This window comes from Oncorhynchus mykiss, chromosome 5 (assembly GCF_013265735.2).
Source record: "Oncorhynchus mykiss isolate Arlee chromosome 5, USDA_OmykA_1.1, whole genome shotgun sequence".
Taxonomy (NCBI): domain Eukaryota; kingdom Metazoa; phylum Chordata; class Actinopteri; order Salmoniformes; family Salmonidae; genus Oncorhynchus; species Oncorhynchus mykiss.
In genome coordinates this window covers 28,170,195-28,189,194 of record NC_048569.1, presented here as the reverse complement: position 1 = coordinate 28,189,194, position 19,000 = coordinate 28,170,195, and the positions used below count along the sequence as shown (strand labels likewise).

The 19,000-nt window shown below is 46.5% G+C and overlaps 1 protein-coding gene across 11 annotated transcripts in view; it reads left to right on the top strand.

Moving 5' to 3' along the window:
- The window catches only part of LOC110523536 (neurofilament medium polypeptide), a 56,301-nt gene that overhangs the window by 8,615 nt on the left and 28,686 nt on the right, over nucleotides 1-19,000 (top strand). For 2 of the 11 annotated variants that reach the window (XM_036977182.1, XM_036977181.1), the window contains exon 4: nucleotides 15,510-16,251. In XM_036977182.1, the coding sequence (XP_036833077.1) occupies nucleotides 15,510-16,251 (742 nt within the window). Of the gene's footprint in view, nucleotides 1-12,220; nucleotides 13,379-14,305; nucleotides 14,431-14,594; nucleotides 17,456-19,000 lie in introns of those variants that run through there. The other 9 variants (XM_036977191.1, XM_036977190.1, XM_036977189.1 and 6 more) reach the window with 9 other exon arrangements.

The following is a 19,000-nucleotide window of genomic DNA, read 5'->3' as shown; positions in this document are numbered from 1 at the left end:
ATAACTTGCACAATTGGTGGCTGACTAAATACTTTTTTGCCCTACTGTATCTTTTATATATTTTTCTTTGCATATCTTTTTTACATTTCTCTAAACCTCAACGTCATAATAGTCTCCTGCAACCCACCTCACCCAACATGGTGTGGATCTGTTTTTTCTAGAGTATATTTATTTACCTCCGGAACCTGAATCCCCCAACAGAAGCTAGCCAGCTCACTAGCTACTAGCTAGTAGTCAGCTAACCACTGCTAGTGGTCATCAGCTAACCTTTAGCTCGGAAAGCTCTCACCACTTTGTACAACGCGACTCAAACCGTACCTATTTTCTCTCCATATCCCCGGATTCCTATCGCAAGCTCTGAACCTTTCACATGGATCATCGCAGCTAGCTAGCTGCAATCCGAGTGACTACTCCTGGCTAAGGTCTGTCCCAAAGCAAGCACCAATTAGCCTGGAGCTAGCCCATGCTAGGCCTATTCTCCCGGCTAGCTGGAGAGGCCCATCAGCCACTCCTGGGCTACAATACCCAGACCCCTTCTACTGCCGGTACGGGACACTGAACCTCGCCGATCCTTGACGACTGGACTACCGATGTAATCTGCTCGAGGGGGTACTCAACTAGCCCCTAGGTCGCAACGTCCCCTGAATGCCCAACTGTTAGCCTGCTAACCACGGCCCGCTAGCTGTCCAGAGCACTTTGGACTGTTAGCTGAATAGATCCATCGGCCAATTTCTTGGGCCACTATATCTATTTTGCCTATTGGACTTGGACCCCTCTGCTACTCAGAACCCTGCTAATCCATCACGACTGGTCTATCGACGTCACCGCACGTGGAGAATAAATCAGTCTTTCCTCTGTCCCGGCCTGCTAGCTGTCTGAATCGCCGTGTCTCCAGCCAGTCCAACCACTCACTGGACCCCTATGATCACTGGTCTACGCATGCCTCTCCGTAATATCAATATGCCTTGTCCATTACTGTCCTGGATAGTGATTATTGTCTTATTTCACTGTGGAGCCTATAGCCCTGCTCAATTTGCCTTAACCAACCATTTAGTTCCACCCTCATAGATATCATCCTAACCAACTTGCCCTCCAAATACACCTCTGCTGTTTTCATCCAAGATCTCAGCGATCACTGCCTCATTGCCTGCATCCATAATGAGTATGCGGTCAAACGACCACCCCTCATCATTGTCAAACGCTCCCTAAAACACTTCAGCGAGCAGAACTTTCTAATCCACCTAGCCCGGGTATCCTGGAAGGATATTGACCTCATCCCGTCAGTAGAGGATGCCTGGTTATTCTTTAAAAGTCCCTTCCTCACCATCTTAAATAAGCATGCCCAATTCAAAAAATGTAACCAGGAACAGATATAGCACTTGGTTCTCTCCAGACCTGACTGTCCTTGACCAGCACAAAAACATCCTGTGGCATTCTGCATTAGCATCGAATAGCCCCCGTGATATGCAACTTTTCAGTGAAGTCAGGAACTAATATACACAGGCAGTTAGGAAAGCTAAGGCTAGCTTTTTCAAGCAGAAATTTGCATCCTGTAGCACAAACACAAAAAAGTTCTGGGACGCTGTAAAGTCCATGGAGAAAACGAGCACCTCCCAGCTGCCCACTGCACTGATGCTAGGAAACATTGTCACCACCAATAAATCCACTATAATTGAGAATTTCAACAAGCATTTTTCTACGGCTGGCCATGCTTACGACCTGGCTACCCCTACCCTGATCAACAGCCCTGCACCCCCCACAGAAACTCGCCCAAGCCTCCCCCATTTCTCCTTCACCCAAATCCAGATAGCTGATGTTCTGAAAGAGCTGCAAAATCTGGAACCCTACAAATCAGCCGGGCTAGACAATCTGGACCCTCTGTTTCTAAAATGATCTGCCGAAATTGTTGCAACCTCTATTACAAGCCTGTTCAACCTCTCTTTCGTATCGTCTGAGAAACCCAAAGAATGGAAAGCTGCCACGGTCATCCTCCTCTTAAAAAGGGGAGACAGTCTAGACCCAAACTGCAGCAGAACTATATCTATCCTACCCTGCCTTTCGAAGATCTTCGAAAGCCAAGTTAACAAACGGATTTCCGACCATTTCGAATCCCACCGTACCTTCTCCGCTATGCAATCTGGTTTCAGAGCTAGTCATGGGTGCACCTCAGCCACACTCAAGGTCCTAAACGATATCATAACCGCCATCGATAAGAGACATTACTGTGCAGCCGTATTCATCAACCTGGCCAAGGCTTTCGACTCTGTCAATCACCACATTCTTATTGGTAGACTCAACAGCCTTGGTTTCTCAAGTGATTGCCTCGCCTGGTTCACCAACTACTTCTCTGGTAGAGCTCAGTGTGTCATATCGGAGGGCCTGTTGTCCGGACCTCTGGCAGTCTCTATGGGGGTGCCACAGGGTTCAATTCTCGGGCCGACTCTCTTCTCTGTATACATCAATGATCTCGCTCTTGCTGTGGGTCCACTTCTACGCAGATGACACCATTCTGTATACCTCTGGCCCTTCTTTGGACACTGTGTTAACTAACCTCCAGACGAGCTACATTGATGGACTCTGTGGGAAACGGGCTGCGCCGAGTTGCATGGGTTGGGGCCTATTGGACAGTGGTGGACGAGAGAAGGGCGTGGAAGACTTGCAGGCCATGGGCGACTCTATAGGTCTGTGGTCCACCAGTAGGTTGCCAATGGATATGAACATCCGGATGTATTGGTTTACGTCCGTTAAATCTCCTCTGCAGGCCAGTTTGGTCTGTAACTCCCGATTAAGACCCCTCCTGTAGACTGTAAGGAATGCTGGTTCACTCCATCCACTGCTGGCAGCCATGGTGCTGAACTCAAGGGCATACTCAGCATGGAAACGTGATTCAGAGGACAGATTAGATCTTTGAGCGGCCCACAGGGCTGTGACCCAATCCAGAACTTTGCCTGTGAGTAGGGAGATGATGCAGTCCACCCTGTCTTTGTCAGAGGTGAAGTCAGTGAGGTGATGGTCTATGTACAGGTTATAATGCATGAGAAATCCTTGACATTTCCCTGGGGAGCCGTCATATTTATTAGGCATAGATATATGGGAGGATGAACGAGAGGAGGCTGTGGCACCTGATATGGATGAAGCAGGAATGGACTGGTGAAGGAGGTTGCAGAGTTCGTTGAGCCATTCCTCCTGTCCTGCAGCTCTGCTGAATCATTCTGTCGTGTTTGGTGAGGTATTCTGTAATGAACACAATATGAGACAGAGAGCTGGTTTCAAGCGCAGAGCAGGGACCATTGGAGGAGGCAGGTAGCAGCAAGTTCCAGGGGCAGGCAGAAGGTCATACACGGTAGGTCCAAAATGGCAAAAGTACAGGCAGGGAATAGGCAAAAGGTGTCGTGAGTGAGGCAGGCAAAAACTATAATACATGGATGCATGAAGGACAAGAAAAAACAGAGCTCCAAAAGAAATGTGTCTCAAAACAAACAATACCTCACAGTGATGGGGTACAAGGAACTGAACTAAATGGTGTGGGATGATGACATGCAGGTGTGTGAACAGGTGATTAGAATTCAGGTGATTGGGATCTGGAGAGTGAGCAGGAAAGTGGGCTGCGTTCCAGGATCTAAGTGTTTAGAAGTATGAGTTGGATGCAGACGTTACAGTTTGGAAGGAATCAGTGGCTAACTGCTATTCAGTGGAGTGGCTGTGTGGTCCCAAATCTGGGATTAAGGGTCTCTTTTCCAAGTTTAAAATTATAGACATTCAGCATTGGTCATGCTGTCAATGAAGCAAATATGTTTTGAACGGTCATCCAGCTCGGAATTGGAAATCCGGAACTCGGGCGTCTTCCTAGAGCTACTGTCATGTATTGTCATGTTGTGTGTTTCTGTCCTTTCCCTTCACCCTGTCTCCCTCTGCTGGTCGTTGTTAGGTTACCTTTTCTCCCCCTCTTTCCCCCAGCTGTGCCTTGTCTCCTCCTAACTACCCATTCACCCCGTTTCCCACCTGTTCCCTTTTTCCCTCTGATTAGGTCCCTATATCTCTCTCTGTTTTTGTTCCTGTCCTTGTCGGATTCTTGTTTGTTGTGTTTCATGCCTGAGCCAGACTATCGTCATGTTTGCTGTAACCTTGTCCTGTCCTGTCGGAATCTGCCGGTCTATCTGAGCCTACCTATGTTTGGTTATTAAAGAAGCTCTGTTTAAGTTAGTTCGCTTTTGGGTCCTCATTCACTCACCGTAACAGAAGAATCCGACCAAGAATGGACCCAGCGACTTCGGATCCTCTCCACTCAGCCGTCGAGATCCAGGGAGCGATGCTAGGCAGACACGAGCAGGAATTGTCTGCTGCTCGACATGCCGTTGAGACCCTGGCCACCCAAGTCTCCAACCTCACAGAACAGGTTCACCATCTCCGCCTCGATCCACCGGCCACTTCCAGGGCTTTCGAATCTCCGGAGCCCAGAATCAATAACCCGCCGTGTTACTCTGGGGAGCCCACTGAATGCCGCTCGTTCCTCACCCAGTGTGATATTGTGTTTTCTCTCCAGCCCAACACTTACGCCAGGAGCACTGCTCGTGTCGCCTACGTCATATCTCTCCTTACTGGACGGGCTCGTGAGTGGGGCACGGCAATCTGGGAGGCAAGGGCTGAGTGTACTAACCAGTATCAGGACTTTAAGGAGGAGATGATACGGGTTTTTGATCGATCTGTTTTTGGGGAGGAGGCTTCCAGGGCCCTGTCTTCCCTATGTCAAGGCAATCGATCCATAACAGACTACTCTATTGAGTTTCGCACTCTTGCTGCCTCCAGTGGCTGGAACGAGCCGGCTTTGCTCGCTCGTCTTCTGGAGGGTCTCCGCGCAGAGGTAAAGGATGAGATTCTCTCCCGGGAGGTTCCTTCCAGCGTGGATTCCTTGATTGAACTCGCTATTCGCATTGAGCGACGGGTTGATCTTCGTCACCGAGCTCGTGGAAAGGAGCTCGCGTTCTCCGTTGCCCCCCTCTCCGCATCACTACCATCTTCCTCTGCCGGCTCGGGAGCTGAGCCTATGCAGCTGGGAGGTATCCGCATCTCGACTAAGGAGAGGGAACGGAGAATCACCAACCGCCTCTGTCTCTATTGCGGTTCTGCTGGTCATTTTGTCACTTCATGTCCAGTAAAAGCCAGAGCTCATCAGTAAGCGGAGGGCTACTGGTGAGCGCTACTACTCCTGTCTCTCCTTCAAGATCCTGCACTACCTTGTCGGTCCATCTACGCTGGACCGGTTCGTCAGCTTCCTGCAGTGCCTTAATAGACTCTGGGGCGGAGGGCTGTTTTATGGACGAGACCTGGGCTCGGGAACATGACATTCCTCTCAGACAGTTAAGGGAGTCCACGGCCTTGTTCGCCCTGGATGGTAGTCCTCTCCCCAGGATTCAGCGTGAGACGCTACCTTTAACCCTCACTGTTTCTGGTAATCATAGCGAAACCATTTCTTTTTTGATTTTTCGTTCACCTTTTACACCTGTTGTTTTGGGCCATCCCTGGCTAGTTTGTCATAATCCTTCCATTAATTGGTCTAGTAATTCTATCCTCTCCTGGAACGTCTCTTGTCATGTGAAATGTTTAATGTCTGCTATCCCTCCTGTTTCCTCTGTCTCTTCTTCACAGGAGGAGCCTGGTGATTTGACAGGGGTGCCGGAGGAATATCACGATCTGCGCACGGTGTTCAGTCGGTCCAGGGCCACCTCTCTTCCTCCACACCGGTCGTATGATTGTAGTATTGATCTCCTTCCGGGAACCACTCCCCCCCGGGGTAGACTATACTCTCTGTCGGCTCCCGAACGTAAGGCTCTCGAGGATTATTTGTCTGTAGCTTTTGACGCCGGTACCATAGTCCCCTCCTCCTCTCCCACCGGAGCGGGGTTTTTTTTTTGTCAAGAAGAAGGACGGGTCTCTGCGCCCCTGCATAGATTATCGAGGGCTGAATGACATAACAGTTAAGAATCGTTATCCGCTTCCTCTTATGTCTTCAGCCTTCGAGATCCTGCAGGGAGCCAGGTTTTTCACTAAGTTGGACCTTCGTAACGCTTACCATCTCGTGCGCATCAGGGAGGGGGACGAGTGGAAGACGGCGTTTAACACTCCGTTAGGGCACTTTGAATACCGGGTTCTTCCTTTCGGCCTCGCTAACGCTCCAGCTGTCTTTCAGGCATTAGTCAATGATGTCCTGAGAGACATGCTGAACATCTTTGTTTTCGTTTACCTTGACGATATCCTGATTTTTTCACCGTCACTCCAGATTCATCTTCAGCACGTTCGACGTGTCCTCCAGCGCCTTTTAGAGAATTGTCTTTTTGTGAAGGCTGAGAAGTGCACTTTTCATGCCTCCTCCGTCACATTTCTCGGTTCTGTTATTTCCGCTGAAGGCATTAAGATGGATCCCGCTAAGGTCCAAGCTGTCATTGATTGGCCCGCTCCTAAGTCACGCATCGAGCTGCAGCGCTTTCTCGGCTTCGCGAACTTCTATCGTCGTTTCATCCGTAATTTCGGTCAGGTGGCAGCTCCTCTCACAGCCCTTACTTCTGTCAAGACGTGCTTTAAGTGGTCCGTTTCCGCCCAGGGAGCTTTTGATCTCCTCAAGAATCGTTTTACATCCGCTCCTATCCTTGCTACACCTGACGTCTCTAGACAGTTCGTTGTCGAGGTTGACGCGTCAGAGGTGGGCGTGGGAGCCATTCTTTCTCAGCGCTCCCTCTCTGACGACAAGGTCCACCCATGCGCGTATTTTTCTCATCGCCTGTCGCCGTCGGAACGTAACTATGATGTGGGAAACCGCGAACTGCTCGCCATCCGGTTAGCCCTAGGCGAATGGCGACAGTGGTTGGAGGGGGCGACCGTTCCTTTTGTCGTTTGGACTGACCATAGGAACATCCGTACATCCGTTCTGCCAAACGACTTAATGCGCGTCAGGCGCGTTGGGCGCTGTTTTTCGCTCGTTTCGAGTTCGTGATTTCTTATCGTCCGGGCTCTAAGAACACCAAGCCTGATGCTTTATCTCGTCTCTTCAGTTCTTCAGTAGCCTCCACTGACCCCGAGGGGATTCTCCCTGAGGGGCGTGTTGTCGGGTTGACTGTCTGGGGAATTGAGAGGCAGGTAAAGCAAGCGCTCACTCACACTCCGTCGCCGCGCGCTTGTCCTAGGAACCTTCTTTTCGTTCCCGTTCCTACTCGTCTGGCCGTTCTTCAGTGGGCTCACTCTGCCAAGTTAGCCGGCCACCCTGGCGTTCGGGGTACGCTTGCTTCCATTCGCCAGCGTTTTTGGTGGCCCACCCGGGAGCATGACACGCGTCGTTTCGTGGCTGCTTGTTCGGTCTGCGCGCAGACTAAGTCCGGTAACTCCCCTCCTGCCGGCCGTCTCAGGCCGCTTCCCATTCCCTCTCGACCGTGGTCTCACATCGCCTTAGATTTTGTCACCGGACTGCCTTCGTCAGCGGGGAAGACTGTTATTCTTACGGTTGTCGATAGGTTCTCTAAGGCGGCTCATTTCATTCCCCTTGCTAAGCTTCCTTCTGCTAAAGAGACGGCACAAATCATCATCGAGAATGTTTTCAGAATTCATGGCCTTCCGTCAGACGTCGTTTCGGACAGAGGTCCGCAATTCACGTCTCAATTTTGGAGGGAGTTTTGCCGTTTGATTGGGGCTTCCGTCAGTCTCTCTTCCGGCTTTCACCCCCAGTCTAACGGTCAAGCAGAACGGGCCAATCAGACTATTGGTCGCATCTTACGCAGTCTTTCTTTTCGCAACCCTGCGTCTTGGTCAGAACAGCTCCCCTGGGCAGAATACGCCCACAACTCGCTTCCTTCGTCTGCGACCGGGCTATCTCCTTTTCAGAGTAGCCTCGGGTACCAGCCTCCGCTGTTCTCATCTCAGTTCGCCGAGTCCAGCGTCCCCTCCGCTCAGGCTTTTGTCCAACGTTGCGAGCGCACCTGGAAGAGGGTCAGGTCTGCACTTTGCCGTTATAGGACGCAGACTGTGAGGGCTGCTAATAAGCGTAGAACTAAGAGTCCTAGATATTGTCGCGGTCAGAGAGTTTGGCTCTCCACTCAGAACCTTCCCCTTAAGACGGCTTCTCGCAAGTTGACCCCGCGGTTCATTGGTCCGTTCCGTATTTCTCGGGTCATCAATCCTGTCGCAGTTCGACTTCTTCTTCCGCGATACCTTCGTCGCGTCCACCCGGTCTTCCATGTCTCCTGTATTAAGCCCGTTCTTCGCGCCCCCGCTCGTCTTCCCCCCCCCCCCCCCCCCCCCCATCCTTGTCGAGGGCGCACCCATCTACAGGGTCCGCAGGATTTTGGACATGCGTCCTCGGGGCCGTGGTCACCAGTACCTCGTTGATTGGGAGGGGTACGGTCCTGAGGAGAGGAGTTGGGTTCCCTCTCGGGACGTGCTGGACCGTGCGCTGATCGAGGATTTCCTCCGTTGCCGCCAGGTTTCCTCCTCGAGTGCGCCAGGAGGCGCTCGGTGAGTGGGGGGGTACTGTCATGTACTGTCATGTTGTGTCTTGTCTCTGTCCTTTCCCTTCACCCTGTCTCCCTCTGCTGGTCGTTGTTAGGTTACCTTTTCTCCCCCTCTTTCCCCCAGCTGTGCCTTGTCTCCTCCTAACTACCCATTCACCCCGTTTCCCACCTGTTCCCTTTTTCCCTCTGATTAGGTCCCTATATCTCTCTCTGTTTTTGTTCCTGTCCTTGTCGGATTCTTGTTTGTTGTGTTTCATGCCTGAGCCAGACTATCGTCATGTTTGCTGTAACCTTGTCCTGTCCTGTCGGAATCTGCCGGTCTATCTGAGCCTACCTATGTTTGGTTATTAAAGAAGCTCTGTTTAAGTTAGTTCGCTTTTGGGTCCTCATTCACTCACCGTAACAGCTACGACCTGAAGATCATGATTCAACCTTGTTTTTCCGAGTTCCCAGTTGTCTTGAAAGCACTATAAATCCAGAGAATGCCAGACTTTGATAACAAAATTTGCCCACGAAGGACCGTAGTGCCACCTTCCTGTTCAAGTGATCACAGCACAACAAGGCGAGTCCAAAAATGTCTTGTATGCTGCTGCATAAATGATATGTCCTCGGATGGGGCCACAGTGTCTCCTGACCCCTCCTGTCTCAGCATCCAGTATTTATGCTGCAGTAGTTTATGTGTCGGGGGGCTAGGGTCAGTTTGTTATATCTGGAGTACTTCTCCTGTCCTATTCGGTGTCCTGTGTGAATTTAAGTGTGCTCTCTCTAATTCTCTCTTTCTCTCTTTCGTTCTCTCTCTCTGAGGACCTGAGCCCTAGGACCATGCCCCAGGACTACCTGACATGATGACTCCTTGCTGTCCCCAGTCCACCTGGCCGTGCTGCTGCTCCAGTTTCATCTGTTTTGCCTTATTATTATTGGACCATGCTGGTCATTTATGAACATTTGAACATCTTGGCCATGTTCTGTTATAATCTCCACCCGGCACAGCCAGAAGAGGACTGGCCACCCCACATAGCCTGGTTCCTCTCTAGGTTTCTTCCTAGGTTTTGGCCTTTCATGGGAGTTTTTCCTAGCCACTGTGCTTCTACACCTGCATTGCATGCTGTTTGGGGTTTTAGGCTGGGTTTCTGTAGAGCACTTTGAGATATCAGCTGATGTACGAAGGGCTATATAAATACATTTGATTTGATTTGATTTGATTTTGATTAATATGCCAGGAAGATATGTATCCTATAGCAAAGAAAGTAATACTAAGTGTATGTTGTGTAGTAAGCTGTTAGTAGCCAACGTGCCTCACCCTAATAATTTGGTCTATTTTCCCCTCTTAATTTCGCCTACTGATCTGACTTGGTGGTGCACATGTAGCCTATAACCTGTTTTAGAGAAATGTAATCATTGAATATTGTAAGAGCTTTCATTGTCTGCTTATATGGCCCCTTTATTTAGCCTATTGTTCTGACTTGGTGTACAGGGAGAACACTATAAGAACAACCCATGTTCTGAATTGTGTTGCTGTACATTTCAAAGTGCGAAACAAATAGTTATATCGACCACGTCCGTCCTTGCTCTCTCATGTCTTAATTGAAATTACGGATTGCTTCTTATCCGCTTGTCGTCCCCTAATGTCATAGTTCATACATCTAAATTGTCATTGGAAACCATATTTGTTTAAGCAAGTCAGCCATATCAACTATGTTTTTTTAAGCAGTAAATGAGGCTGAATGAACTGTTTCGCTGCCAGACAAGGCTCCGTTGATAACCAGGTCTAGTAGTGGTAAGATGTTGGGATTGCTGTTGGGACTCTGCTGTTGGGACAGCTTTATATAGGCCTTAACAGTTTGTGGGCACCGTTTGTCACCGTTATAGTGCAATTATATGGGAATAATTTATTCTTCCCTCTTAACTGTAGTATAAAACAAGGGTTTTTAAACGAGACTGGAGAATCTGAATCAATCCTGACAAACAATTTAAATATTTTTGTGGGTAATAATGTTCTGGGAGGCAAAAATAGCCTTGCCGTTTGTCAAAAATAGTTTTGCTGGTTTTCATAGGATGAGAAAAAAGAAGAAACCCGCACACTGCTCTTTATGAAGTGATACTAGCAAGAGCAGTGTGCAGGTTTCTTATTTTTTCTCATGTTATTCAATTCTTACCATATGCCTGCAACAAAGATAGCTCAGATGTGCAAGTGCCTTTTGAATTTTAATCCCTGGTTTTCATAGGATGAAATATTGTCATTGAAGGCAGTCAATTGGCCAAAACCAGAGGCAGCCATTTTGTTGCATTACCTGCATCAGTTGCAGGGTTTGCAATGACCTTAGTTACCTCTGAAATGGGTAGAGCAGGACTGAATGGGAATCAATAAGACTGACAACAGACTACAGCCAATCAGATCTGTCAACCAACACTGCAGCTTCACTCCTTATAGAAAACATCTCAATGCAGTGAGGAGATAGCAGCCTCTCTATCCCCTGTGCTCTCATCCGCAACCCAAAGACTGTAACTTATGCATTGTATTCTGTATCTGTTTGTGAAACCATATTAATCAACGTGTTTCCAATCATTGTTAGAGTTGGACGATAAAGTTACAAAGTCATTCTGAGGAATGTAATTACAGAAAAAAAACTATGTTGCAGTTTGGATGCCTATTCATCACTACAGAAATGCTTTGGTTTGAAATGGCTCAAACTTAAAGGGCAAGTTTGTCCATAACACATTATGATATACATTATGAAGGTGATATATACTATTGAATGGGGTAAATTACTTGCATATAAGCACAGGCTGATCATAACTGTAATCTATACCAATAGCTGTCAATAACTACAACTATGATTAATGCTTCAACACTTCCTGAAAGTAGCAAGTGGTCACATAAATGCATCATATTGATTGAACCAACCCCCTCATGGTAGTCTCACTTTATACGTCATCGGTAGGTCACTGATGGTAATCCCTTTGATTTTGGGAGGTTTCCTGTCAAGAAGTAATCAATCACCTATTATTGAAGACTTAGCACAAGCAAAACATCAATATATGAAATTGGTTCGCTTTGCACATGTTCATAGGCAAATATACATTATTAATTCAATTCATTTAATGATCGATCATTCTGTTCAATTTGAGAGAAACATTTTCAACACTTTTCAAACACTTGAAAAGGACGGTAATGGTGTTTTGCTGCATTAAGTCGCTGTCCATGGCGCTGATATTGGAGTCTGGCGGACTGGTGCTGTCCATGGTGCCGCATTTGATTTCGCTCTAAATTGCACCGGTAAATTGATCATTTCTGGTATAACCGTTTTTGCTAACTAATAATAGGGGAAATAATAATTAACATGGGTCATTGAACTGCTCCATATTGGCTGGTTGAATTAGCAAATGCAGAGATGCATGTATACATTTCTCTCTTATTCCAATGTTCAAAATTGGGAGGAAACTGTATGACAAGAGACAAATGATAAGCACATCAACGTCAAGGACACATAGGCTATCCCAAACATCCTAATTATAATCACCCCAGTTCCCTTTTTCTCCCTATGTGTGATCATTCCTCTGCTTTCAAACGGCCACCCACGAACCCTCACACACTCAAGTAGTGTTTCACTTACATAGAGTATGAAGGGTTGAGACATGGCCCTCCCCCTCCGTTCGATCAAAAGTAAAAACAGTCTCTGCCTTGTTAGCGATATGCTTCTCCTATATAAAGGACAGCCGGTGAGACTAAGAATGCTGAGAGCGCCATCCACCCCGCACCTGCAAACACATACTCGCCCCACTCCTCCACCTCGGACACCTTCCCTTCCATCTGCACACGCAACTCCTGGTCTGGCCGGATGAGTTACCACCCGGTGGACACGATAGGGAGTCCATTCAGGAGAAGTATGGATAGTAGGACCACCTACGGCCGCTCCACTGGCACACCCTCCAGCGGGTTCCGTTCTCAGTCCTGGTCCCGGGCAAGCCCAGGCTCCACGATGACCTCCTCCTACAAGAGGAGCGTCAATGTGCCGGTAGCCAGAGCGTACAGCTCCACACTCCTCAGCTCCGCCGACAGCGTTGATTTCAATCAAACGAACGGAGACTACAAGCGCTCCAACGAGAAAGAGCAGCTCCAGGGGCTCAACGACCGCTTCGCCGGTTACATCGACAAGGTGCACTACCTGGAGCAGCAGAACAGCCAGATCGAAGAGGAGATCCAGACGCTGCGGCAGAAGCAGGTGTCACAATCCCAGCTAGGCGATTTATACGACCAGGAACTCCAGGAGCTGCGCTCCATGCTGGAGCAGATTCACCACGATAAAGCGCAGATCCAGCTCGACACGGACCACGTCGAGGATGACATCCAGAGAATTAGGGACCGCTTCGATGAGGAAGCCCGCATCAGGGATGAGACGGAAGGCATCATCCGGGCGTTGAAAAAAGATATGACCGACTCTGATTTGGTGAAGTCAGAGTTGGAGAAGAAAGTTCAGTCACTGCATGACGAGATTGCCTTTATCCGCAACAACCACGCAGAAGAGGTGAGCGACCTGTTCGCCCAGGTGCAGGCGTCGCAGGTGACCATGGAGAGGAAAGACATCCAGAAGACGGACATCACCGAGGCGCTCCGGGAGATCCGCACCCAGCTCGAGGGCCACTCCAACCAGAACCTGCAGCAGGTGGAGGACTGGTTCATGTGCCGCTATTCCAAGCTCACTGATGCTGCGGCACAAAACAAAGATGCAATCAATTCCGCCCGTGATGAGATAGCAGACTACCGTCGCCAGCTTCAGTCCAAGACCGTGGAGTTAGAGTCTGTCCGTGGAACCAGGGAGTCACTGGAGAGGCAATTGAATGACATCGAGGACCGACACAACAACGACCTGTCCAGCCTGCAGGTATGATGAGACCCGCTGTTAATGGTGAGGTATTCTATAAAATTGTATTCTTTGTGTAAAGAGAAGCAATGTAGTGGAGAGAATATATTATATAATAAGATGTGTTTTTCGTTGATTTCAAATTGAGAAAATTATCACCACACCTTTGGGGTTTTTATTCTTATTTTAAATGTAGGTCTACTTATAAGGAGAGTCCCCTACTTTGATAGAGAGAAAGACACACACTTGCATTGTGTCCCCACATATTGTATTAGTTTGATTTTGAACGAACTAAATTGTTTTATTTATGTGGGCCCTAAATGCATGTCTTTTAACTAGGCTATAAGCTCTGCCCAATAGTTGTGTCTGCGCTTTTGCTTTAGATAGCCTAAATGGCACAATGCTGACATCTTATGGACACAGATTTAACATCTCCAAATGTTGGATCATTAGGCTACGCATAAGCAGCGACACTTGGGTTGGGAAGACATAATGCAGCAGACTGTTTTTTGTTATTTTTTCGTTGCTGAGCCAGAGACTCGGGGCCCTTGAAACACAGTGCTGTTCACTGCGTCAGAATACATTATTTAACACAACAACAGTCCAATCTATCCAATTATTTGCACTTTCACTTTTCATAAATGAGACAGGAGGACTTCACAGTTTCAATTGTTATTGCAATGATATTTTATTGGAATCTCAAAGTGCTGTTTCAAATGTAGGCCTATACAAGTGTAAATGTGCTTGTGAAGTAATTACCAGTATCACAAAATATGACATTGTATTTTTGATCGTTTTCTTATGATGTTTAGAAAGCAGTGTCCTTATGGAGAAACGTGTCTTCCCTACACCAGAAATAAATAACCAAGTATTACTTCAGGGTTCCATATAGTCATAAGAAATAATAGCTCTTAACCAGCTTGTGTCTCTCGGTCTTGTTCTCTTCAGGAGACCATCCACCAGCTGGATAATGAGCTTAAGGGCACGAAGTGGGAGATGGCGCGTCATCTGCGTGAGTACCAGGACCTGCTCAATGTCAAGATGGCCCTCGACATTGAGATTGCTGCATACAGGTACAGTGCGACAACAGAGCGCTAATTAGGACTAACATTGAATTTTTTTTATTTTTAAATATATCATGTGTAATAAAAACATAAAGATCTCATTTATATATAGAAACTACATTTTTATATTCGGCCTACACTAAACTATATCTCATGTTCTACTGTTCTTGCAGGAAACTCCTAGAAGGTGAAGAGACCCACTTTAGCACTTTCCCCTACCGCCACACCGTCACCTCCTCTAAGAAGTCCAAGTATGAGCCTCCCAAACTGAAAGTCCAGCATAAGTTTGTAGAGGAGATCATCGAGGAGACCAGGGTAGAGGATGAGAAGGATGAGATGGACCAGGCCCTGGCTGAGATGGCCCAGGAGTTTTCTGCCACTCTGGAGGCAGAGGCAACAGATGAAGGAGAGGATGAGGGAGAAGAGGGAGGAGAAGAAGCAGAGGGAGAAGGGGGAGAGGGTGAATCAGAAGAGGTTGTAGCCTCCACTGAAGCCCAAGTTAGCTCCAGCACACCTGCTGAGGAGGAAGAGGAGGACAAAGAAGGTGATGATGAAGAGGAAGAGGGAGAAAAAGAAGAAGAGGGTGAGAAAGGAGAAGAGGGTGAGGGTGAGAAGGGAGATGATACAGAAGGAGAGGGGGAATTAGAGGAGACAGTCCTGTGCTCTAAAGCCCCAGAATCAAAGGCCTCTCCTGACAAAGAGAAGGCTGGAGAGAAGGAGGGAAGCGGTGGAGAAGAGGAGACAGGAGAGGGAGAGGGAGAAGAGGAGGGTGATGATCAAGATGAAGATGCAGGTAGTGACAAAGGATCCAAAGATGGAGATGATAAGGATGAGGAAGATGAGAAGAAAGGAAAGGATGAGAAAGAATACAAAACAGATGAGAAGGCAGCTGTAGCCAAGACAGAGGCTCCCAAAACAGAAGCCCCCAAGAGTGAGGCCCCAAAAGTTGAGGTCCAGAAATCTGAGACCTCAAAGCCCTCCAAGCCAGACTCCCTAAAAGCGGAATCCCCAAAGGCTGGGTCCCCCAAGTCTGAGTCACCAAAAGTTGGATCCCCAAAACATGAATCTCCCAAAGCTGTAACCCCCAAATCTGAATCCCCAAAACCTGCTGGATCCCCCAAATCTGAATCCCCAAAACCTGCTGGATCCCCCAAATCTGAATCCCCAAAACCTGCTGGATCCCCCAAATCTGAATCCCCAAAACCTGCTGGATCCCCCAAATCTGAATCCCCAAAACCTTCTGGATCCCCTAAATCTGAATCACCAAAACCTGCTGGATCCCCTAAATCTGAATCCCCAAAACTTGCTGGATCCCCTAAATCTGAATCCCCAAAACCTGCTGGATCCCCTACTTCTGAATCCCCAAAACCTGCTGGATCCCCTAAATCTGCTGGCTCCCCCAAATCTGAATCCCCAAAACCTGCTGGATCCCCCAAATCTGAATCCCCAAAACCTGCTGGATCCCCCAAATCTGAATCCCCAAAACCTTCTGGATCCCCCAAATCTGAATCCCCAAAACCTTCTGGATCCCCTAAATCTGAATCCCCAAAACCTGCTGGATCCCCTAAATCTGAATCCCCAAAACTTGCTGGATCCCCTAAATCTGAATCCCCAAAACCTGCTGGATCCCCTACTTCTGAATTCCCCAAATCTGCTGGATCCCCTCAATCTGAATCCCCAAAACCTGCTGGATCCCCTACTTCTGAATCCCCAAAACCTGCTGGATCCCCTAAATCTGAATCCCCAAAACCTGCTGGCTCCCCCAAATCGGAATCCCCAAAACCTACAGTATCCCCCAAATCTGAATCCCCCAATTTAGGATCCCCCGAGGCAGAGTCCCCTAAGGGTGAGGCCCCCAAACCAGAAGCTCCAACATCAGAGGCCCCCAAGGCTGCAGAAGAGAAAGTAGACAAAAAGAGTGATCCAGAGGAAGAGAGGAAGGTAGAAAAGAAAGACGCAGCCATGAACGGAGATGTGGAGAAGATTACCCCAGAGGACAAGGACAAGAAGGATGAGGGTGGGAAAGAGGCAGAGGAGAAGGATGTTATCTCAAATGGAGTGGACGAGAGCCCCACTAAAGATGATCCGGACCAGAAAGATGATCCAAAGGACCAGAAGGTGGTCATCACCAAAACGGTGGAGACCATCACCACTGGAGAGGACGGGGCCAAGCATGTCACCAAATCGGTCACTGTCACCGAGACTGTGAAGGAGTCTGAGGATGTGATGCAGGAGAAGACAGTCTCCAGCAAGAAGATGGAGAAACACTCTTCCCAGTCTGTCAAGGTGGTGACTGAAACTGAGTAATTGCACTCCATCCAACCCACTCAGGAGGAACAAAAATGACACGACAACAAGCAATCAACCCAGAACTAACATAACAAAGAAATCATAGAGCTAGAGCGATGTAATAAAGAGAACCACTCTCAAACATACAGAAAAGCAACGAGAGAAGCCATATGATGTGACAAAGCTAACGTTTAAAAAATGCATGTTGAGAGAAAGCTTTAAATGGGTTTTGCTGCAGATTATATCAGGAAAATGTGATAGTGGGACAGATTATTAATTGTCTTTATGTTTCCCTGCAGTTCACGGGAGGGCTCACGGGTGGGGGCGTCTGCATGCTAGCTCAGGGAGGGAGACCCCTCCGCTCTAACCTGTATGTATGGATGGAAGGTTTACAGTTTAGATGCATACTGTATGTGGGTGGGAGAGTGATAGAAATGTATGTTCATTCAAATGTTAATTCAAAAAGGGGTGCCTGGGTTGGACGGTCCACTTTAGAGACACATGTTCAAAAGGACTAGCCTTTTTATGTGAAGATACCAACTGAGCCAAAAATGCAATCGTCTACAACACAATATAGTGAAGAATGAGAAAGACAATGGTGCAATGTACTGATGATCATAAACATACAGTACCCGAAGCAACTAAAGCATTAAGAACCTTGAAGAAACTCTGAGCCTTAAACATGCTTTTTATCAGTATCTATTGTGTTTACCTAATGAGTGCAATTGAAAATAAATATGTAAATGCGCACACATACATTCTTGTATGCATAGGATGGACTTGAATTTAAATAGCGAACTTAAATGAGGTGCTACAGTTTGCAATCCCATGTCTTTACTCATCATTAACTATTTCCCAGCAGCATTTGCTCAATAAATGTCATACTGAAATACAAATATGGTCTCTTGTTCCTTCATGCAATTGTCCTGTCATGTCCTTTCACTTGTTCATTTACAGTAGCTGTCTCACCTCAACATGCACACTATTCTATTTCTTCATCTGCTTTCATAGGGGTGTGATCGCATGCTTCATGATCTTTTGTAGCCTAGAAATGATACAAAACCATATCACCATCCAGAGGCTGTCCTCTACAGATTTTTAAAGCTACACTGTAATATGTGCATACCATCAAAGAATGAGCCACCAACCATAATATAAACGATGCACCCCATGGCATGTTCATGCAAATAGCATTTAATTGTAGCACTTGATTTATCAAATAAAACTTTATTTACATAGCACTTTTCTTACCATAAACAATGCAATTCTGGACAAATATCAAATGAAGATAGATAAATATCAAATGAAGATAAATGAAAAAATATAAAATTAAGATAGATAAATTAGCATAGTAAAACAATATTAAATAAATTAGGATAGTAAAACAATATTTTTAAAAATTAGCATAGTAAAACAATATGAAATAAATTAGGATAGTAAAACAATATAAAATACATTTGGATAGTAAAACAATATTCAATAAATTAGGATAGTAAAACAATATAAAATACATTTGGATAGTAAAACAATATTCAATAAATTAGGATAGTAAAATAATATTAAAACAACAGTGAACATGAGAGAGTAATATGAGATACTGTATTAAGATTGAGAGATGTTTAAGCAGTTTCAGCAAATAGCTACATTATTTGAGAACAACATTACCTACATTGTTAAACATGATTTTAAACTATACATATTTAATTCAAAGTATTTTACATGACAAGTTAAACAATCGAGTGATAGGTCCTTCGGAGATTTAGCAACATTAAAGCAGACAGCAACCCGATCGTAATTTGAAATTCAGCACCACCGGAAAATGGACAGCGACTATCTCAGGCAGAATCCATGAAGAGGTTTCTTTGAAATGTAGCCTATCACTCACTCACAGTGAATGAATCCTTATTATAATGCTAGAAGGATAGTTGGTCTGATTCTATGCCACAAAGCACGATAACACCTGGGGTGTTACATATATTTTTTTGTTCCTAAAACTTTCAGAACAAAATATTGTATCTAACATTTAAAAAAAAATATTATGACATACAGTGCCTTCGGAAAAGATTCAGACCCCATTACGTTTTTCACATTTTATTACGTTACAGACTCATTCAAAAATTGATTAAATAAAAAATCCTTAGCAATCTACACAAAATACCCCATAATGACAAAGCGAAAACATGTTTTTAGAAATGTTTGCACATTTATTACAAATAAAAAACAGAAAACATTATTTACTTAGGTATTCAGACCCTTTGATATGAGACTCAAATTTGAGCTCAGGTGCATC